This window comes from Ambystoma mexicanum, chromosome 12 (genome assembly GCF_040938575.1).
Source record: "Ambystoma mexicanum isolate Mex_15411 chromosome 12, UKY_AmexF1_1, whole genome shotgun sequence".
Lineage (NCBI taxonomy): Eukaryota > Metazoa > Chordata > Amphibia > Caudata > Ambystomatidae > Ambystoma > Ambystoma mexicanum.
The window spans coordinates 775097288-775120811 of NC_090936.1; the positions used below are offsets into that span (position 1 = coordinate 775097288).

The 23524-nt window shown below is 46.8% G+C and overlaps 1 protein-coding gene across 5 annotated transcripts in view; it reads left to right on the forward strand.

The window, feature by feature from the left end:
• The window catches only part of NAV3 (neuron navigator 3), a 1326128-nt gene that overhangs the window by 313725 nt on the left and 988879 nt on the right, over positions 1–23524 (forward strand). For all 5 annotated transcript variants that reach the window (XM_069629276.1, XM_069629277.1, XM_069629279.1 and 2 more), the window contains exon 3: positions 1171–1223. In XM_069629276.1, coding sequence (XP_069485377.1) covers positions 1171–1223 — 53 coding nt within the window. The remainder of the gene's footprint in view (positions 1–1170; positions 1224–23524) is intronic.

The window sequence follows — 23524 nt, forward strand, 5'->3', positions numbered from 1 at the left end:
TCTGCATGAAGGGTTCAGTGTGAGAGCAGGGTCCTTGCGTGAAGGGTTACACATGAGCACCACAACTTTACATGGAGAATTCTCCGTCACAGGCGAGTTGGCACGTGAAAGGCTTAGAATTAGAGCAGACTCCCTATAAAAAGAGGTTAGCAAGGTAGAAGTCCCAATATGGGTGTGGGAGGGTCAGCATGAGAGCAAACTCCCTTTATCGAAGTGTTAGAGTGAGTGCAAAATCCATGGATGAGGGGGGTTGGCACGGGAACTGTCGTCCTGTGTGGAAAGGTCAGCGACATTATAGTGGACTCCTGGCAGGAGTATGTAGCGCCTGTCTCTCCAGTTATAGTGGACTACTAATACCATGATCCCTCTCCCATGACTATGCTCCTTAGGGCTGATGGGAGATGTAGTTCAAAACATCTGGAGAGGCAAAGGTTTCATACCCATGTTCTATGGGGATGCACCATCTGGGGGTGGGGTTTTTACAAACATTATGGCATTATCACAGTGGCAACTGGGCAGAATCATAGCACCCATGGCTGAAGGGAGAGTATTGGCGATGACTCTCTGCATACATGGAAGAGCATGGGAACAGTGATTGAAACAGGTGGGGTGGAGAAGGAGTTGTACGCTGAATGCAAACTCAGCTTTAACAGTCCTTGGAGTTATGCAGCTCTCCCTTTCATTTCACGAAAAGTATGTGTACATTGAGAAGTCTGGGAGCGAGTGTTTAACTGCTGCTCGCACGCGGCCAGAGCGGCACTCTGCGAGGGGAACTGTCAGAAACACACGCTTCACTGCACCGTATGCCCCCCATGTGTGCGCAAGGCTGGTCAGAGCGCGGCATGCTCCCGGGGGCGCCGTGAAACATTATCCAGGGCCGTGCCGAGACAATCGCCGCGCTCCTCATGCCAGCAGAAGCGACGGCCACTTGGCACGGGCTGGCTGATCAGTGGGCGACCTTCTCCACACCTCCCCGCGATCGGATTGTGCATGTGGGATTTACTGCTGCTGCTGTGAACAAGTGGGCTACTGTGGGAATGGCTGCGGCTCCGCTTACAGAGGCGCGTGGTCTCTGTTTTTTCAACTTCGATGTATTTTTTCAGTTTTTCTTCTGAAGATTGGCTCATACATCCTTCCTCAATTGTTCATTCTTTCGTTTTTTTCCGGTAGCCAATGAAAAGGTGGAAGACATCAATGGCTGCCCCAGGAGCCAGTCACAGATGGTAAGAAATCTTAAGTACTCTATTATTGCTGCGGGTTGCTGTTGTTATACCTTGTGTGGGTGGTGAGGGCGGGGGAAAGGGGTGGGAGAGTTGAGCTTCTAACCTGTCTTTGATTGGCTGTAGAGCTTGTGAATTTGTGAGTTCATATGGAAAAGAGTCCGACGGAGAGAATTGGAAGTTTCTGTACCACTTTTCCCACTGGATGCAAGGTCACACAATTTACAACAGGGTAGCAGAGATCATATTGTATTACGAACGCGTAAACAGTAGATTGGAGGGATTCTTAGTCATTTTCACTACAGTGTTTTATAGAAACCAATGCAAGTTTTTGAATTAAAGCCAGGCCTGGCAATCAGCCAAGGGATACAGGGCAACACTATGCATTCCATATACCTGCATAGAACATCCTATCCACATACAAAGATACACTTTACATAGTTGTATGCATGTTTACTAGTAATTGGCCATTCTGAATTACATTGTTGGGAACGAAACATTTTAACCCGGAATGCACTGTCTTTAGTGGCACTTTAGGGTCCACCAAATGGTTAACACATAACACCCACCAAATGCTTTATGCATATAAATAGCCCTTCCCTTTGCACTGCTGATATGGGCGTTCAGTTTCTCAGAAGTAGAACTGTAGGCGTGCATATTCCCCCCTGCAGGCCACTGCCAGGTTCAAAACACCCCAGGCAAAGTGCCACTTTTGTGCCCCTGCCACCTTGCGGTGAGGTTAGATTTCATGTGTTTAGCGACAATGTGGTGCCACCTCCTTGTGACTCTTTAGGTGATGCCAAGAACGGCCTTATTGGAGCATAGACCCTAAACTGTATTTGAGCACACACCAGGAACACATCTGTTTGGCAGCAAAAGAAGACCACAAACGCAGGAAAAGGGCCTGCACACGACCAGGGCTGCTGTGTACCCGTGTATCCTCTGCGCACACTTTCTTGGTGAAAGATAGCACCGCTGGAAAGTGACATCTTCTAAAGAGCATAGAATCCTTTGTCCAGACAGAACCTCTGCAGATTGTGTGTTTTGGTATCTAAGAGGGGAGTGGTGCCAGGTGGTTCCTTGTCCTGGGCCCTTGTCATTCTCGTATGAACGTCCATTATTGCTTTTCCCATTAAAAGTCGGGATCGAAAAGTGGCTGAAAGCAAAGTGCTTATGAACGAAAGGCCGTTTGGGACAGGTGGCGACTGGGAAGCCACGGGAAGAGAGGAAGGCTTCCAATGGGGAGCTGTTGTGTGGCGGGCTAGATTACCATTCCCATATCTGCCAAACTCACTCTGTGAAGCAATAACCACCGTTCTCAAGCCAGAGCAGAGCTACCAGTATTAGGATGTCCACCATAGAAGTGGACAGACAGGGCTTTAAGTGGGGTAAGAAATCGAGGGGGCCGTGGGCTCATGTGGGGGCGTGGCTTGTTTGATGGGCGTGGCCTAACAAAAGTACACAAACCATAGTAAGGAAAGCACACAAATATATAAATGCATGTAAGCATGTATATATTTGTATGCATACCTTACTATGGTCTGTGTAGTCTGCAAGCCATCTTTTATAAACAGAAATATGTAACATAGTTCTATGTTTATAAAAGATGGCTTGAAAAGTACACAAACCATAGTAAGGTACGCATACAAATATATAACATTTATATATTTGTGTGCATACCTTATGGTTTGCTTACTGTTCAAGCCATCTTTTTAAAACATTTCTATGTTTATAAAAGATCGCTTGAAAAGTACACAATTTAATCCATTTTAGCCCGAGGCGTCTTTGTCCGTCGTCAAAGCTTTGGTATTGGTATGGTATGGTGTTGTTTATTTATAAAGTGTTTCAAAGCGCTCAAGGAGGGTGAGGACACTGGGAAAAAACAACAGTCGCTCAGAGCCCTTGAAATTCTGAAGTGATAACGGTATGCACAGGCAGATTGAGTGTATATGGTACATTTAACAGTTAAGATACAACAAATAATTCTGACAGCGGTTCTGTGTTTTTTTCAAGTGCACATTGAGGGGTAAGGCAAGGAAGGACAGAAAGATCTACAGGCAGAGTTGTAGTGCAAGTGCAGGCAGGACGAGGGAGGGCAGGGGGCAGGGAGGACGAGGAAGGGGCAGGGCTTATAAAAGATACAAGATGGCTTGAATTGTGTACTTTTCAAGCCATCTTTTATAAACCTCAAAATATGTTAAGGAGTCCCCAAGATCGTCGTGGGTTAACCTGGGGAGGCGAAACAAAAGGACAGTAACATCCTCTGGTGACGCCTCACGCACTGGGTTACCAGAGGAATTTAAAGTGACTGACAGAAGTGCCAGCCAGCCACAGCCTCCCTGTGGCTGGCTGACACTTCTGTCAGCTTGCCTGACTTAATGACGGGCACATCCCCCGTCGCAGCTGTGGCTCCAGTGGGATAATGTGTCCCGCCAATGTTGTGGTGAGACCGGGGGGCCCCAACAGAGCCCCAGCTCAGGCCACATTTTTTGAGACTGCCGGGGCACACCCCGGCTGGCTCCAGCCCACTTAAAGCACTATGGACAGTGTTTCTACTCCCAGTGATGCAAATGTAAGTGTCAAGTTGAAAATGCACACTTAAACTCTGTGAAACATTGATGAAGTAGTCAACTGACCTAAAACTAATAGAGAGGTTGTGGTTTTTTAATGAGCTGCTCATACTTGAACCAAATGAATCGCGAGGTGCATGAAAACTGGAACATAAGCAAAAGTTACCCACCATCTGAGACTATGGGTGTACCAATATGAAAGGAGTGTCCAAATGTTGTCAGTGCCACTTGCACAGTCAAACACATCCACAATGGCATAGAGCTCAGGAAATTAAGAGACGATGAAGCCTGCATCAACACATAAGCAAGCACACATATCAAGGCTTAGTCGGGTTCATATTCTGCGTTAGTGATACTAAGCTTTATAGACCTAGCCCAAAAGCCATTCCAGGAATTATGGGCCATGAAGACCAAGTTAAAGGCTTAAGCGCAGTGAGGGCATTTAACGAGGTCCCAGGAACCATACCTCCTGGTACAGCCTCAGGGAGTGGTCTATAAAGCTATTATGTCCATACATTATTATTATTTTTTTAAATAGAAATTTGCCTGGAGTCACGTCTTGGAACTGGCTAGTTCCCAGCAACTACGTCCAGTCATAATGAGGAGGAGGGGCAGGGCTGAATTAGCAGCCCGGCCATGTCTGCCAAGTTTGGCCCAGTGAAGGCTAAAGGTAAAAAGGGGGGCAGCCGCAATAACAAACTAAGTAGTGGAGGCAGGGGGCAGTTGATTTTACATGCCCGGGCCGTGACTGTGATATGCGGCACGGGCAAGATGAGAGTGGCTCTTGGAGAAGGGCCTATGCCTCCTCCCAAAGAAGGTACAAAGTGGGGATAGGGGTGGGTAATTTTTTGTGCTCAGGCTGTGTCTGTCAGGTGCGGCCCAGACAAGGTGGAGAGCCACGTTAACAGCATGCCTTGCCGACATTGCAATGTTCCAGTGAAGAGGGAGTGTTACAGTGACAATCAAGGCCACATGACTCTCACTTCGGCGCTCCCATGAAAAGCGGGAGTGCCGCTCTGAGAGCCATCCGGAGCTGGCAGCATGGCTGACAGAGCAGTACTCATTCTCATTGTGGGAGTATCACGCTGAGAGCTATTGGACGCTGGCAGCATGGCATTCCTTAATGAGGGAGCGCTGCACTGAGAGCCATGCTGTCAGCGGAGCGAGCCAGGGGGAATGGCAAGGCCTTCCCCCATTGGCTAGTTCGCCAGCTATATGAAATTTGAGAGCCATACTGACTCGTATAGCCTGGAAATTGGCCAATAGGTTATAATTCAGCTTTAGGTCCCCAACATTATGTGATGCATATGCCATCAATAAGCAATTCATAATGCCAGCAGAGCTGTACAGATGAACATTGTTTCGGGGCAATGGATTGAGGGAGTTGTGGGTGTACCTCATAGGAGTGCACTGATGAGGCTCAGAGGCTGTGTAGCATTATAAATGCAATCTGTTGACTATGCACTTCTGCTTTGGTGAGACTGGTAATAATGTGCTCCACTTTTAAGTAATGGTTGAACTGGAAACCAAGCAATACATAGGCTATTGGCATAGTCCAATCGGTATGATCCAGCAGTTTGGTAATTTTCTATCACAGAACATCTTAGAAGTACATACGCCTCTATCAGCATACTTGCATGACTCTTTAAGGAGCATACCTGCAATCACTTAATTCAAGCATGAACCTAGACTGTCCTTTCTGAAATCCTGTTATTAATGTGAAGTCTAGAATCCTTGCTCACATTGCCAAATTCATGAATGCATCTGTAAGCCTCATAGCCCCTTATTTATGTCAAGCTGGGTGTTGTCCTCTTTGGTTTACGAGGTGTTACCAATGCATGCAAATGATATCTCTTTAATGCTCATCCCCTCGCATTTATCACTAGGCAGAATACCAGGATTTACATACTCTGGGTTGCAATACATTTCTTTATCTAAATAAAATCGATTTTTGTAGTGACTAGATTTTTAATACAATTAAACAGAACTGTGGCTCAATGGTGGTCTGTGTTTCACCTTTTATTTTAACTACTTGGGTGTTATGAAGTAATAGCATCTCATTTCAATCAGGGCTCTTGCTGGACCAGGTTGTTCCCCTCCTTCCCTTCCCTCTTTCCTTCTTCATTCTCAGTATTCACCTGTACATGGTGCGGCGGATCAGAAGGAGGGCGCAGAAACTGGGATGACATTTTCACCCATTATATATTACATGAAAAGAAGAAAGCCTAACTTACCCCATTGCTATGTGGGTGTTCCCAGCCTATATAAATGAAGTGCTCGTCAAGAAGTCATCAAAAGTCCACTATCCCAAAAAAATAAAACAATAATTCTAACTGAGGCTACCAATATGTTAACAAAAATAAGGCCGGGAGAATGTCTCCGTTCTCCTGGTTGTCTTTCCTTGCAATGTTTGTCCTTTGCTTCAGACATCTTATGTACAAGTTTGTTTAACTCTTTCACAAGTTCTTAGGGCTTTCCATCTGCTTTAAGTATTTTGTTCCTGGAATCCCTTTTAACTCTCTGTCTTATTCTTTGCTCCACAACGATTTGCCTTGGGCACTCCTATAACATATACTTTCTTAGACGGCATATGCCTTCTAGGCTGTGAGTGTTCCCCCTGCCCTGAATGGCGTTGTCTTGTACGTCTCTACTCCTATAAACTTCACTTATCATCACTTCATAGAGTTCTCTTTCTCTCTAAATATTCTCTCTCTCTGATTTGACCCCTCTTCACAGGGTATTTGTGTCCTACTCTTAATGCTCTCTTTTCCCACTCTTATTGTGATTTTCATTCTCACATTATTATCATTCCATTTCATCATATTTACTCCAAATTCCCCGGTGGCCTCCTGGGTCTCCCGTTCTCCCCATTACCTTGAAATCTGCAGGGAAACATCATTGGGACTTCAGCTCACTCAGGTTCTCTTCGGCTTCTCCAGTTCTTGGCTTTCTTGTTTTCTTGAATGACCGTCTCTCGGTCCTCTCCCTCTTTGCGGAGAAGTAACACAGTGGGTAAGTAGATAGTTAGCTGATATTAGTAGTTTTGGCATCGTTTGACGGGCACTCTGCCCACCACAAAGTCTTAGTGGTCATACCACCACTGAGACTTAGGCTCCCTTCTCCTGGGCTTCTCTGTCCATTCCAGTGAAGGGCTTCCCGCATTTTGCTTTCGCTCTCTGAAAGTCAAGGGCTCCATGGCTCTCCTTGGCTCTGTCTCTCTCAAGTGCGATGCCATCAGAGAGCTTCCCCTACTGACTTATGTGTCTCTCTGCTTCGCCTCCTCTTTGCATGTGCTCGGCCTCTAGCCTCCTTGTCTCCGTTAAGTGAAGGTCTCCATTTAAAGAGACAGATCATCTTTCATATTTATAACAGGGTTGTTTCATTTTGTCTTCAGCCAAGTTTCTGAATTTTATACTGTCCTTCACATTGGATAGTCCCATGTATGCCACCATTGGGAATGAGTTAGGAGTTCCTCACAAGAACAGGAGACCTTGTCTCCTTAGGGGAAGTCTCTCCCAGTGAGGTCCTACTTGTCCAGACCCCTGGGGAGGGTCTTTTGCTAAGCAGGCTCATCTCCCTAGTCTCACAGGGGGAAGCTACCCCTGGGGAGAAGGGAAGAATTACCTCAATTTGTCACATAGACCAAATCCTGGGACTGGCACCTCTGTCAGTTGGCTTGGCAATCCCAGGTTATTCCCTTGGTATTCATGTCGGAAGCCCATCACACAACTATGCACTGACCAATGTTAGTGCTGTGCAGCAATGCACTACAAACTGCATCCACAGAAAATGCTTGGCATTAGAGGTGGGCGTTATCCGCTTTTTCCAGACTGGCATTACACTTGATCTGCTACATCTCCACAGGCGCACATACACACCCACACACACACACACACATTTACCCTCATGCACTAAAATGCACACTCTCTTACGTCTTTGGTGCTGAGACATACAGGGTAAAATGCCAGGTAATAAAATAAAGGTTTTGGAAAAAGCCATCATTTAAAAGTCAAATCTAAGGGTAATTTAATTTGATGATCTCAATGTTTTCAAATAGTACTACATACCAATCAAAAGGGACACAGCAATGGGGGAGTGGTGTTTCTCCACCTTTACATCATGACACTGTACACATGCATAATGTGTTGGTACAACTTCACCAATTTGTGACCAATCGGTTTCAGGTTAAATCGTGTTAAGACTGTTCAGAGCAGATTGCACAAGATTTACATCCCAACTTGTATAAAGGAACAGCACGTGCATAGATTCATGTGGCCGTGATTAGAAGGGGAGGGAGCTGGAGGTGCTGTTAAGAAATCCAGAGGTAGAGATGTGGTGGGGGTGGACATATTCCAGTTGAACGACTGTGTTAGACAACAGTGCTATGAAATAAGGCTTTTGGGATGTGTTGGTTCATAAGAAAGATAAGGAACTTCCTTTTCATAGAGGGGATTTGAGATTTCTGAAGCTGCTTCCAGAACAGGACATAGTAGATCAATGAATCACCACTATTCTTAAGAGCCCAGTAGATATATGGAATAAGTGGTTATTCAGAGCAGCATAGAACTGGACATTTGGTAGAGTTTACAAGACTGAAGCAGACATGGGTTGGGAAAAGTGGTCACTAAGCATGGCTTCCCATCTTTGCAATCTCAACTGGAAAGCATTTTTTCCAATTAACCTTTGGGAGTACATATCATTTCCATAACCATGAAGGAAGTGAATGCAGAAGGTCACACTTTGTTGCATGACATTTGTTGCTTCACTCTTTCATCAAGGTGTAAAAAATAATATTTTGTATCTCATAATTTAAACAAGAAGCCATGTTAGGGAGCTCCACCACCCATTCTGGGAGGATTGCAAAGCCTCTCTATCTTTCATGAGATCCATGAAATTACACCACAAGAAGTGGACCAGCCATCTTGTGAAAGTAATAGAACTTACAAGATTCCCACACATTAGCTCACTTTAAATACCTATAATAGAATGAAGGGGAAGATGGAAGATGTTGTTTTGTCGGTTATGTCAAAACCACATTATTTGTCTGTGCTCCATACGATTGCTCTTTAATGCCATGGCCACATTGTTAGCCAATGACTGATAAAAGCTGATGGTTTGAAAAACACATGGTCCTCTCTCACACCTGTTTACTGAATGGCCCACTACGGTGTGTATTGGATCTTCTTTAATACGCACTTAATTACTGTATCAATACACATGTGCTGATCATTGCCTCCTGCTGCCTCTATTCTTCAAGCATGTGCTTCTTTATAATAGATTAGGAAGTACACCAAGACCTTATGATGTTCCATGATTTCATTTTATAGGCATCTTAGCGTGGCTTACATATGAGTGCACAAGTGATCTGTGCCAGGCGTCTGGATTTGTGTGCATAACCTAAGGTGACACATTAGCCTCAGTAGATACTACAGTGAGACCTCCTGGCCTGCCTAAATGTGCACAGCATTGGGAAACTGCCATTGTTGTGTGTGACATTCCAGACGTCCCTTATGCCAGATCGAATTTCAGTGCTCAGCAACATAATTGTGCATCCTATTGGTAATATTCATATAATGGAAAAATGTATAGCCAATTGTGAATAATCTTCGGATATTGTCCATTATCCCCTAGGGGGAGCCTCTTCCCATGAGTCCAGGGAGATGAGGCCACTACCCGATAGTCTTCCTGGGGGTGGCACTCAGTGGGTGGATCTCATGAGGAGTGATCCCCCCTATTGGACTAGGGACGACTTCTCGGGGAGAACGCATTATGGCCATAATGCACCCCAAACTCCCTCACTCTCCTTTCCTGGGCACAATGCACTATTCCCCACACTTCCATATACTTGTGTACAGTAGATCATCCAAGCAAAGTGAGGAAAACAGAGACACGGAAGAGTGGGGACTACTTGCCAGAAGTATGTTGAAAAATTGGGGCAAGGAAGAGTTCCAAATACCTAATAGGGAGTGACCATGATCATACTGGGATGAAGAGATGAATGGAGTCAGGAAGAGCGCTGCGTGGAATGACAGTAAGCATCAAAGCCTATATGGACATTGTAAGTATATAAAAACTAATGAGGGACAAAAGAAGGGAAGAGAGAAGCAGCAGCAGCCGATTGGTGTGAGACTCAGAGAAACCCAGGAATTCCAAAGGAGAAGCTGGAAGGGCCGGGGGAGAGTCGGGAGCAGTCCGCTCCCGGTATTGGAGGAATACTGTGACTGCTTTCTGCAGAGGCATTGCCAAACGACAGCAGACCGAACGAAGCTACGAGACAGTGGTGTGGTGAGTGAGAGTAATGCCAACACCATCCAGAGCACAACAGAGCCTGAGAGCCAACATGGACAGGCAACGGGAGACGAAGACGCTGCACAATGCACGCAGAGTGGAAGACAACCCCAACAACAACTGGCAGAGCACCCGGCACACGCTGAAGGTAACAGGAGTTGCTCAGGAACTGGCAGGGGTAAGTTGACATGGGAGACAGTGACAGAGTGTTGGTATAAGGAGTTGAAATACCCTTTCATTTGTTACAATACTTGGAGAAAGAATATCCCAAGTCCTAAGAGAAAAGAGGTCAGGATCTGGAACTCGATCAAAGATAGCACAAATTAAGAAGCCAAACAGAGTACTTGGCAGGAGAGTATACCATGTATGTGTAGAAGAGAAACCAGGGTGTGGGACCCGAACAAAAATAGTACAAATCAAGAAGTCTAATGCAGTTCTTGGCAGGAGAGTATACCAAGTCTGTGTAGAAGACAAAATGGGGTCTGACACCCAAATAGAAATAATACAGATCAAGAAGACAGACACAGTACTTGGCAGAAGAACATACCATGTCAGTCTAGAAGAGAAACCAGGGTCTGGGACCCAAACAAATACAGCGAGAATCAAGAAGCCAAGAGGAGGGAGTCATTCTTTTGGCATTATATAAAGCGCCAATGATGAAGGGGAAGTGAACCATACCCATTGGTGATTGATGGGATTTGTGAAAGAAGTCAAGAGAAGGGAGACATTCTCTTGGCATTGTGAAAAGCCTGCGAAAGGTCAGGGAAAGGGAGATATTTCCCCTGGTGTTGATGAGCATTGTGAGAATAGCCGAGATAAGGGTGTAATTCTCTTTCTCTTGGCACTGTGAAAGGCTGAGAAAGGCCAGGTGAAGGGAGACATTCCCCCTTGTGTCAATGAACAATGTGAAGGATGCCAAGATAAGGGAGTCCTTCTTTTGGCATTCTGAAAAGCCTGAGAAGACCAGGGGAAGGAAATCGTCCCAAACCGGTGGTTGTGAACATTGTGTGAGTAGCTAAGGGAAGGGAGTCACCCCCCCTGGCATTGTGAACTGTACGGTAGAAGTCAGGAAAAAGAAGTCATTAATCCTGGTGCTATGAAAAATATTAAGAAACCTGAGGAAGGTTAGGGGAAGAGGAAGTCATCCACCTAACCCTGTGAAGATACACACAAGACTTTCTTTTTTCATGTGCGTTGGTGGAGCGTTAAGCTAAGAAAGCTTTTGAGACTTTTTTGCTTTTGACCTTTTGAAGAACTTTTCCTTTCATCTCCCGAAAGTGAACTTTGGTCCATCATCCAGAAGAAGGGAGCAATTCTTCTGGACCAAGAAGATTGACACTTTACTTCGTTTGATTTATAGTGTATGGGAAGGACATAGGTTTTGGCACACAATGGTGGACTACTGTTTTTTGACGGACATCCTGACAGTGTCCTTAGCACTTAGTTGAGGCAGGGAAACCGCTCTTAGTGATAGGGATAGGTAGAGTTTCCTTCCTTTTATTTTATACAAAAAAAGTCTATGTCCAAAATGATGCCACCTGTGTGTCAGTCTCCTACTTCTACACCTTTACCCAACACACCTGTACTATTTACTACATATCAAAAGAAATGTCATGTATTTTAATGGTTATTTAACCAGCAATAATGATCTCACAATAACCACATAATTGAATCCTTAATTGGAGTATTATAAATAAATTTTTTAGATACTTGTCTGAATGATTTCATTCTAATTTATCATGTATTTCAATTAATGGAGTGTAATTAATATCTGCATATTTTCCCTATCCTTACCTTTAGTTTTGCCCCTTTTCCTATGGATTGGAAATGGATTGGAAATGGATTACTTTTGTGGGTCTCGAGCCCAGGTACATTAGGTCTTTTGTTTGTTGACAGACATCGGTGAAGATGTTAAATCTGCAGCTGAGAAATCAATGCAAATCCTTAGTTTAAAACGAGGTTTCCAGAGAATCAATGAATTACACATTTCTAGAAATAATGTTTCGACAAACGACTCAAATCAGTCATGTTTAGGCATTTGGTTAATACAGGAACTCGTGTGTTCACCCATCAACTGCAAAGGTTTTGCTGGGATGCCCATTTGTAAAGAGAAAGGTGGCAATTCTCTAGAAGTGCTACTTGAAAATGGCACATGAATTGAAAATGTAGTTAGTGTGTCAAGACTTCTGGGCGCTTCTGTTTAACAAAGTAGTCAGAGAATACAGTGCTCTTTGAAGGGAGTAGTTAAAGTATTACCACTGTGAGCAATACTATCTTCCTCCTATGTCCACATGAGGATCTACAGGACTTGCACTTGCCTACATAGGAAGGTTAGACCCTCTCATCAACGACCCTTTATCCTCAAGCCTCAACTCTATTGTCTTCATAGACCCTTCACCTGAGCCTTGGAGTGACCCACATCCATTGGGGTCCATCGTCTTTCCTGGGTGCTGTGTTTCAAAGATCAGGAGCATATGTAGGCCCTGGTGTCACTACCAATTGTGAATGAAGGTCATTCAGCAAATAAAACACAGATGTACATGTGCACCTTTGATACATATACTATGCCAAGCAAATGAAAAGTGCTTGAAATAACCTGTAGTTCCACTCCACCTACAATACCTTGTAAAGTCAACCCAGAGTCTGAGGTCCTTCATGGGCAGACGAGTAAGCCCATTACACTCGACCTGCCCCCCGCAAGGGGCCCAAAGCCACATGTTGCCAGTCACAGCCAACATAGTGGGCCTCTAGAATAAGCCACGTGGAGCAGTCCCATGCATTGTGCTCTATGCTTGGCCAGGTTCTTTCCCACACGGACACAAGCAGCATTCACACATAATGAACGATCACTTTAGATGCTCATTTTCTTCAAAACGTGATCAGTGCCGACCAAGCAGCAGTGTGTGAGGCTGTGAGCGGCCGTGAAATCCTGACACTTAACACGTCATTATTATCTTTTACTAAATGTACGAAAAGGCACAATGTGTTATGGATACCTTAATAGACATTCCGATAATGGCAGGTCTCACCACCCAGGCCACGAAAGAACGAGACCGAGAAAGCAGCCAGCCTAAGAGAATCGTTAGCATTGTCTGCTCTCTTCATATCCTCTTGACCTTTGCTTTTCATCACTCCTAGAGCTTTGCAACTCACTTGCAAACGGCGAGTAAGTGAGTGAACTGTATAGCTCTGGGATTTTTGTTTTTCGTAGTACCCTAGACCTACTTCATCCACCGACTATCCCTTATTCTTTCCAGGCTACTAGAATGTGTCATCTGTCATTCGGAGGCATCACAGAAGACCAGAAGTGCCGTATTTCCCACATGCTTGGCAGACGGATCAAACCATTTGCAATGGCACACAATGTGGATTTGCTAACAAGATAAGAAGCGCTGGGGTCGAAAACGGTGGTTTGCCTGTGGCTGCTGTCTCCATTCCTTTGGGGTCTGGATATGGGACAAAGGGGCTAGGCGTGCTTTTATGTTGCCAAGGAAGTGAGGGTGCCGGCACCCCCTTTAAATAAGCAGGAAACCCTAGTTTTAAAAAGGTGACCTGCTGTTGCATCTTTCACCCTTCGTAGCTTGGGGATGGGAATCCCTTCACCAGCTATGTGCCTTTTATAATACTCTTCAGTAACACTGTATGGTTTAGGGGACCGAGGCATACTTTTTCTTTTTTTAATTATTTTTTTTATTTATAGTTACAAAGTAACTTTTACAAAAAGGATGTTTTTCCAAACACAACAAATAGTTAATCCAGCATATTAGAAGATATCCACTTGCGGTCCATGTTTAGGATATGTAAAGAAGGTACGGACCTCAATTTTTAATATTGAAACATTAATAACATATAGTAAATACATAGTTAAAATAACCTAAAAACAATGCAGTTTACTGTGATAAAAACTGTTTTACAAATATAAAAAGATCTTGTTCATATGAACACTATACAGATTTACACATAAAACATGTAGACTTAAGGGTTTCGCATGTTTTTCTTTGCATTTAGGTTAGATCAAGATGGGTAATCACAAGTGGCCACTTGAATTTACGTGTCATTTTAAGAGCTAGATTGTGGGCTTTGCGGCAAAGCTAATACAGGGGCTGACATCATATTCGGTTCACAGTAAAGAATTTTCATAAATCACAATACACGTTCAAAAATCTAACCACCGCAATCTGTAAATTCACTCTTTTCCCATTTAACATATCAAACCATAGAAGCTCTAAATCCACACATTCAGTGTTAGGTACAAACCTACTAAAGTAGTTAATAGGTTCCTTTCTTAGACCATCACATATGGTCAGCAAATGCAACAGTGATTCTCCCTTTTCTTTTTCTTTACAAAACCTACAAGGAGAATGGCCCTCATTACGACCCTGGCGGAAATTGACTGACCGGACCGCAACAGCGTAAATAGCGTTTCCGCCATAGCACGAAGGAGCAAAGTGCGGCCAATCACGACCCATCGGGCACGAGCATTACGCCATGGCGGAATCCGAAAGGCTGCGATGGCGGAAATGACCCCAAAACGGCCCTTACCGCCGCCGTACGCTGCACCAGGTGCAATACCGCCACCCATCTTAGCGGTCACCGTAATGAGCGGTCACCGTAACGAGCGTGCACCGCAAATTACGGCCACCGTAAATATACGGAAACGGAAGTAAAAGCATGTGGCCGGAACGGGAAACAGCACGCCGCACAACTATAAAATCCGAATCCCAACACAACCATAAAAAATCCGACCCTGACACACATCCCAACCCGTTAGCAACCCCAGTTAAAAAAATAAATATGGGAAAGGTAGCCAAGAAAGCGTGTGACCGCAAGCGGCAGGTACACTTCTCCCGAGAGGAACTGACCGTGCTCACCGAGACCCTACAGGAAAATTCCGCCGTCGTCTTCTCCAGTCAAATGACCAGGACGGCCCTTGCCAACAAGAAGGCCATATGGGTCCTGGTGGCACAGCGCGTAAGTGCGGTGGGGACAACACCCCGCACGCCACAGCAATGTCGCAAGCGGTGGGACGACCTGCGGATCCGCGTACGCAGCATACTTTCCGCGAACAGGAACATCGCCACAGCTACCGGGGGGGGTTCAGAGTCGCCCATCAAGTTGACCCCCTGGGAGGAAATCTGCGCCTCCACCATAGGAATGGAGAGCATAGAGGGAGTCGGAGGGATGGAGAAAGGAGTGCCGACATCCGGAGAATCAGGTAGGTTGGCCAAGAGAAACAATGCGAAATCCACAAACCACGAACATGTGCAGTACCATGTGACCCCATAGTGCAATACATACTTAGCCCTGACAGCGCCCTCTAAAAGTCAGAATGAACAAACAAATCAATCAAGAAGCCATAAACAACCCCTACATGTGCAGCATGCACCCCCTAACTGCAGGCAGCCAAATGAATGCATCCTCAATCCACACGAAAATGAGACCACCTCCAAGGCCCAGTCCCAAATCAGCCTCATGTACCACCCCAATGCATTTGATACGTTGCCATTCCAAATCCGACAGACCCATAACTAACGCTCGCCCCTCTTTACTCCACCACAGGGTCCGATACCAACGACGAGCTGCAGGACACCCCTACCAGCACGCCTGCAAAGAGGGCCAGGACCAACGTCCCAAGAGCCTCCACCTCAGGTGCAAGGATCAAGACACGGCAGCAGCAGGAATCAAGTGGCAGCACACTGGAGGGGACTGCAACAGGCACCCCAGCAGCCAGCAAGTCCACAACCCCAGCACCACAGGTCCCCCCAAAGAACGTATCTGATGGCACTGCCTCTGGTGGTAGCAGCACCATAGGTGACACAGCTGTCATGCCAGCATGCTCCGACACGGAAAACAGTGCTGGCGACGTAGGTACCATCCATGACCTTTCCCAATCCCCCTGCATGTCCCATCCCCTACACCATGACGAAACCACGCAGGGGCACCCTGAAGACGACGACTGGCCAACCCCCACAAGTCCTGTGCCAAGGCAACATGTGTTGAGCAGCCCCCCTGTCACACCACCGCAAATGTCCATGGCCCAGCAGAGGCAACAGTCCCTCGACCTGCTGATCGAGCAACAGCAGGAAGCGTCCACGCTACTCAAGGACCATGCAAATGAATGCGGGGGTTCCAGGGCAGCCATGGAAACATCCACCGAGACACTCAGGGCACAAATAGAGAAAAGTAGTGAGAGCCTCAGGGGAGAAATGGAGAGAAGCACCGAGAGCCTGAGAGCACAAATGGAGAAAAGCACCGAGAGCCTGAGGGGGGAACTGCATGCGACGTCCAAAGACGTCTGTGCTGAACTTGCTGCTGTGCGCCGTGTGCTCTCGGAGCTCTCACAAACCCTCAGAGACATGCATGGACGCGAGCAGGCAGAGACCTCATCCGTGGCAAGTTCCGTCCAGGGCAGCCCCCAACGCAGATCTGGCAGGAACCTGCGCTCCACGGGCAGGGGTGCCCCTGATACCCGTAGAGGGGGCTTGCAATAGCGTCTACCCACGGACAGCATGCATATTTGGACACTGGTGTTGGGGGGGGAGGTAGTAGGGTGGAGGGGGTGTGTTGGGCTTCACTGGGTGGCGGGTCCATAGGGTGTATAAATCAAATCACATCAACAATACAGCACCTCATTATCATCCAATGACATGTGTGGACATTGATATTTGCGTACGAGGCCTTCATAGGCGTACAGTCCACAATGTGCCTGTACTACACACACACAGTGCCACAGGTCCCCTTTCCGTGTAATAGGCACCATGCGTGGTTGCTAGAAGCATGCATCTATGATGCTCTGTCGGATTGCACGTGCATCCTGTGCCTCATGGACTCCTTGAGGTGCCTCCACATCCCCACCCTCATCATCATCATCATCTTCAGGTGCATGCAGTACAGCGTCAGGGGGCATGGGCACATTCCTACGTATGCACATGTTGTGCAGCATGACACATGCCATGACCATCTTAGAAACCTTCTCATGGCTGTATATGAGTGCCCCGCCAGACCTGCTGAGGCTGCGGAAACGAGCCTTCAGTAGGCCGAATGCCTGTTCAATGACCACACGGGTACGTGAGTGGGCATGGTTGTAGTCCTCCTCATGCTCGTTCTGTGGGTTCCGGATTGGTGTAAGGAGCCATCTCTTCAGTGGATACCCGGCATCACCTGTATGAGACGAATAAAGGGTGTCAGTGGAATGATAGTGCTAAGTAGCCCCCCCCCCCCCTGCAAGGTCATTGACGCATCAAATGGGCCACGATGTCATGCATGGAATGAGACTCACCGAGTAGCCAGGATCTGTGCCCTGCGTGTCGCTCCATGTAGCGTGGTATTCTTGTGTTCCTCAGGACCATAGAATCATGGGTAGATCCTGGAAATCTGGCACAACAATGCGTAAATATCTTGTTGGAGTCACACACCATTTGCACATTGATTGAATGAAATTGTTTCCGGTTGCGGTACTGGACCTCCATGGCATGTGGGACAACCAATTCAACATGGGTGCAGTCGATGGCACCAATGCAACCCGGGATGCCGCCAAGTGCATGGAATCCCACTTTAGCGTTGGTAATCTCCTGGTACGTGCGTGGTAGTGTGATGTGGTCGTCGGCGTGCTTCAGGAGGGCATCGTGCACTTGGAAGAGTGTCCGTGAGAACAGTGGCTGTGAAATGCCATGCAACTGTCCCACTGTGTGCTGGTAGGTGCCTGTGGCCAGGAAGTGGAGTGCAGACACCACCTTCAGTAGGGGTGGGATGGCGGTTGGGCTATCTATCATGCTCACGAGGTCAGCATGTGTCATGTCCACAATGGCGATTATGGTGTCCCGGTCCAAACGGTAGAGGGTGTGGATCTGCTCAGCAGTGAGGTTGAACGGATCGGCTTGGAGGCGTGGGATTGCGGGCCGCCTGCGTGGTGGTAGTGGCAGTGCTTGTGGGCCTTGCTGACCCTGCCTTGCCCTCCTCCTCCTCCTCCTCCTCCTCCGTCTCCCCTGTGCGCCCGGTTGTTGTACCTGTTGTTGTTCGTCGTCTTCTTGTAGTTGTAGCACTTGCAGTGCTATCTGGTACCCCAGGCCCAACATCGCTAGTCCTGCCGGTAGCATTTTGGAGTGGGAGTGGTTGTGGGAGGGGTTTGGGTCTGCAATATATGTGCTGTCGGCCTGTATGGCCTCCACCTGTGCTGATTGAATGAATCTGTGGCAGATGCAATCCCTTCTGGTCGAGCACGGCCCGCACGTAAGGCTGCATTTGGCCGCATGGCATCTTGGGATTGGAATCATGTATCAAATCCCGATGGCAGTGTGATGTACTTTGACTGATTTTCATGCTATGCTCCCATTGTTACACATGCTATGATTGCAGCCGCTTACATACCTGTGAAGAGTCAGTGGTATGTAGGGCTCGATCGATGGCCGACCCTCATGCAGCACAGTAACGTACTTCACCGACGGGCGTGGCGTCCCATTTGTGATTGCAGCCAGTTAGCATCATGACACACAGCCGCACTACATTGATGTAATTGTGAATGCAAGCGTTCACAGAAGCCTTTTCGACGTAATGTTGCAAGTGAGGAATTCGAAGGCCAGCATTTTGGGTTTTGAAGTAGCTGCGAGGATACGCCCACAGGTCTGGCTGGAAATGTAACGTTCTATTGTAGAATGTCCTTGGGACATGGCCCATAACGAGCAGGCAATGAATGATATGAATTGAAGGGGATGCGCAATAGCGTAGTGGACGATGAGGCAGGACGTTCCCAAATCCATCTTGCTTCACAACACTACAGATCCGGCCAGGGGCACAGTGGTTTTTGCGGACTGCATTACGCACAGACGCGATGGAAGTTTCACATATTATGTGAGTGAATATTCATGCGTTTTCATTGCGGGATGAGGGAATGATGTGTGGATGCATGGACTGATGAATCCGTTTAGGGTCTGCCATGTACATGGGTTTTTTGGTTCACTCCCCTTCCCCTGCGTTATGTGATGCAAGGCTGCCATAGTGGGACATACGTCTCTCTGCCCTTGTCGGATCCTCCCTGTCTCGACGCGCCTTCATACACTTGTGTCTAGGCACGTTACTAATCCCATGTCATGGGTTCTATCTTGACGGACGCATGCACAGTAACCGACGTTGCCAATGGTGTATTTAGCTCGATTGGTTTCGTTGTGATTCGATACTGGATTAGGGGTGTGTATATTCCTTTGGAGTGGGCTAGCATGCATATGGGTGTGGATTTGGTGTGTTGAATGAAGATTGTAATGCATCATGAGACCCGTAATGCAATCGGTTGATTTGTGTTTCTTTTGGGTGACAGGTATCTCCTGCCCTATTGCAGATGCCATCTCTACGCCACTCCTCCAGATGGTTTTTACTCTCGACTCCTGCAGCTTCGGGTGAATCAGTGGAGCACCATTTCGATCATATGGGACGATCGCCAATGGGCCACATGCCCTTACGCTGTACTGGTGGCTAGGTGCAACATTTCGGCCTTTCAGCTCGACTAGTGCCTGCCTCATGGGACGGACCTGCGGTTCTTGCCGCTTCCATGTTGCCTTTTGGAACGTTGATGTAAGCCCTGTGTGCCATGATGGTACAGGGCGTCACACAAGTGGAAGCCGGTCAATTATTGCAGATGCAGCCCTCGGTGATGATGGTTGTTTTGGTGGGATTTTGCAAATTGATGTGGGGCCTTTGTCATTTGGATGTGCATTTAAATTGTATTCCGATATTTGTCGTGTTGCGTTGTTCTTTGCAGGTGATGTGGCGATTTTCGCTTTGTGGCGGTATGTATTGCGTGATGATCTGCTTTGTGTTCCGCCTTCTGAGTTGAGTTGTGTGGTACAGTACTGGCCGCGTTTGCCTACGTAGCACAGTATGGTCACGGATAGAGGCTGCCATTGTGTCTGTTTACATGATGTGCTGTTCAGGGGCGGGGGATTGGCTTTTGGCCGACTGGTGCCTGTCAGCCAGGTCGATTGGTGGAATGATGGGTTGTTCAGAATGTGGCTGGTCACAGGTGACTGTGTTTGCGTGCGTTTGTTGGAGGGGGACTGGGGTCATGTCCATTGGAATAGCTTCTGTATTGATGCCATCTGTGCCCTGCAGCTCCCATCGGCCCCTCTTGGGATGAGCCTGGCTGCTCAGTCACTCTGCCGACTTGTGTGGTACATGCTTCTGCTGATGGTTGGTTTGTTTACTGGCATGAGTACAGGGCTGGTGCAATCCCCCTCAGGATGCTGTTGTGGATGTTGCCTTGCGCTGGTGGCAAGCGATGGGGGACTACTGTTGTTTTGTGTCATGTGTTCTTGATTTTCATTTTGATGTGTTGTACCTTCACATGCCTGTGCTGCGTCAGTACGGCTATGGTGACATGCCGTACATGGATGCCCACTCACGGGGCGCTTTGAGCCCCTGCATGCTTTTCTACGTTGGCATGCATGGGTGAATAGTGGATTTCACTGGTTGCATAGTGTGAGTACATTGCGCCTGCCAGGAGTTGTGCAATGAGGCCAGGGAGTGGAGTACAGGCACTCAGTGGGCCATTTACGGTTGGTTCGCGTTGCCGTATTTCTCGCCATGGCGGAATGGTACTTTACGACGTGCTTGATGGCGTTCAGTACATGTCCGCTAGGGTCAGGATTCGCGTACCGTTGCGCCATGGCGGTGATTCCGGTTTTGCAAGGCGCGCGTGCGCGTACTTGGTGCAGTTAGCGTTGCCGTTCACTGCGGTGTCGCTAATGGCATCGTACTTTACGGTGACGGGTCATGATCGCAACGAGCGGTGTTCGATGGCGGTATTGCATTTCCGCCATCATTTTTCCATTTCCGCAAGGGTCGTAATGAGGCCCAATGTCCCTTAGGGTTGTCATTTCTGATGTCGATAATCTCGCCCGTGCCCAGCACATTGAATCGAAACCTCATGATTTTCTGCCTCCAGGAATTTGATTAAATATGGCGCGGGTTCCCCCATCTTTTTATGGTTATTTACAATTTGATGGTAAAGTTTAGACTTCTGAATCTCGTCTACTGTGAGGTTCCAGTCCGCATGTAGTAGTAAAGTGTTCACTTTGATAGGGTTTTTGATTAATAGATCTCTCGAAACCCCCAAGTTATGTAGTACATTATTGGCTTCCTCCATCATATCCTTCAGATATTTTGATGAGGGAGTGCCGCTCCTAATGTCCCTACCCAGGATGTTGTAAAGTGTGGATTCATGGCTAGTCAACACTTTCCGATATAGGCCCAGTCTTCTCCATACGATGACACTCCTCAATGAATGTAGGCCCAGCTCATAGCGAATCGCCACTATTGGGACACATTTAGGCAGACATCTTACCATAGATCTAACTATTTTTGCTTCGTAGATTGCTACCGCACTCCTACACCAAGACGGTACAAGCTCCAATCCATAGCAGAATTGGGCTATGATTCGGCTGTTGAACTAGCGAAGACTAGGTAGTAGGGAGAATTTACCATATTTCAAATCAATTTTACGAAGTTGAATGATCATAGCGTCGACCTTTGCATCCAAATAGTCCCTCAAATTTCCTTTTTTTTTTGTTTCCAAATACAGGATATCCTAAGTACCTGAGAGCAGAACTCATTGGAAGTTTTTCGTGGTTTAAAAACCAGGAGAAATGTTTAGATTTTTTTTTGCTGGATGGTCATACTATCACCGTCTTGGTATAGTTAATTTTGAGGGCATTAAGACTGATGTATTTATTGAAGGCTGACAGAAGGCGCTGAAGGCCGATGGGAGTGTGGTCGTACAGGGTGACATCGTCAGCATATGCGGTCCACACTAACCTGCTGCCTTCGATTTTAGGCGAAGCGATTTTAAGGTTAACTAAGCTGTTGCCCATATCTGAAAAGTACAAATTAAAAAGGGTTGGGGCATATATACACCCTTGCCTTAGACCATTTGTGACCAAAATTTCCTGAGATAAGTTGCCCTCGGTACTAAGTCGTACCTTCAGTCTAGAGTTCTCATGCATGCAGTACAGGATTGATAATAGAGAGGAAGGCATTCCCAAAGAGTCCAGTTTGGACCACAGAATTGACTTGTCCACGAGATCGAACGCAGCGGTCAGGTTGATAGATGCAACATAGACAGGGGGTCTTCCCGGGGTCCATGCATTGTTTTGTAAGATGTTGATTATCAAACCTCCTGCATCCGTGCCTACGTTCTTCCTGAAGCCAAACTGGTAAGGCAACAAGATATTAAATTTGTCAATCCAAGTCTGAATGTGCTCTAGGACAATACCTGCAAAGATTTTTGAATCGACATCCAGGAGGGCAATGGGCCTATAACTGGCGGGGGAAGCCCTATCCCCTTGCTTATATATTGGCACGATGTAGGACATTCTCCAACTAGTTGGGAGAATCCTCGTAGTGAGGACATCTTTAAATAAAAAAAATAACATTTTCGCCCATAGCACTACATTACCCTTCATAACTTTGTTACAAAGACGATTTGGCCCGGTGCCCTGGAGGACAAGCATTTGATGATTTTGCTTTCAACATATTTGACCCCAAGAGGAATATTCCATGGGGTGTTAACAATATGAGACGGAGGTCTCCAGGTTCTGGTCGAAGAAGAGTATAGTGTGCCAAAGTGTCCTTGCCATTTCTCTGCACTTACGCATACAGTTTGGGATTTGCTTTGTGCGTGCCCACACTTATTTATCAGTGTCGAGAACCTACGGGTGTTGACCTCTCCAAGTGAGGCCAGCATGTCTACGGCATCAGCCTGATATAGTTGCGCTCGCAAACATCTGGCTTTTCTCTTCCATCTATTTTTTAATCGATTAAATTCACTCTGGTCTATAGCTATTGTACCTTTTCCATGAAGACTTAAACCGCGTATTTCACGGTTACGCTCCTTCTTAAGGTTTTGCATCTCATCGTCTCACAGTAGATGAGATTCAGAAGTCTAAACTTTACCATCAAATTGTAAATAACCATAAAAAGATGTGGGAACCCGCGCCATATTTAATCAAATTCCCGAACAGAGACTGGAGGCAGAAAGTTATGAGGTTTCGATTCAATGTGCTGGGCACGGGCGAGATTATCGACATCAGAAATGGCAACCCTAAGGGACTGAGGCATACAGTTGGGGAGAGGGATGAATGCACTGCTGGCATACCTCTTACATGGAGATTGGTGTTACTGGGCAGCACATGTGGCCTTGGTATGAGAACAGATTGTGGGTAGGTAGGAAGAATGCCCCCAAGTTTCTTATAGGGCTGGGGTTGTGACCAACAATGAAGGACCGATGCAGAGAGTGTATGTGACATTAGTATTGGGCATTAATGCATATCCCTGGGGTGAGGTTTTCCAACAGTGGAGGCTACTTGCCAAAATGATGATGGTTCTATTGACTCCATTATTGACGCCCTTCAGTTGGATGCTCATTTTAAACAGATTGCATGATGCTGCAAACTTTTTTTG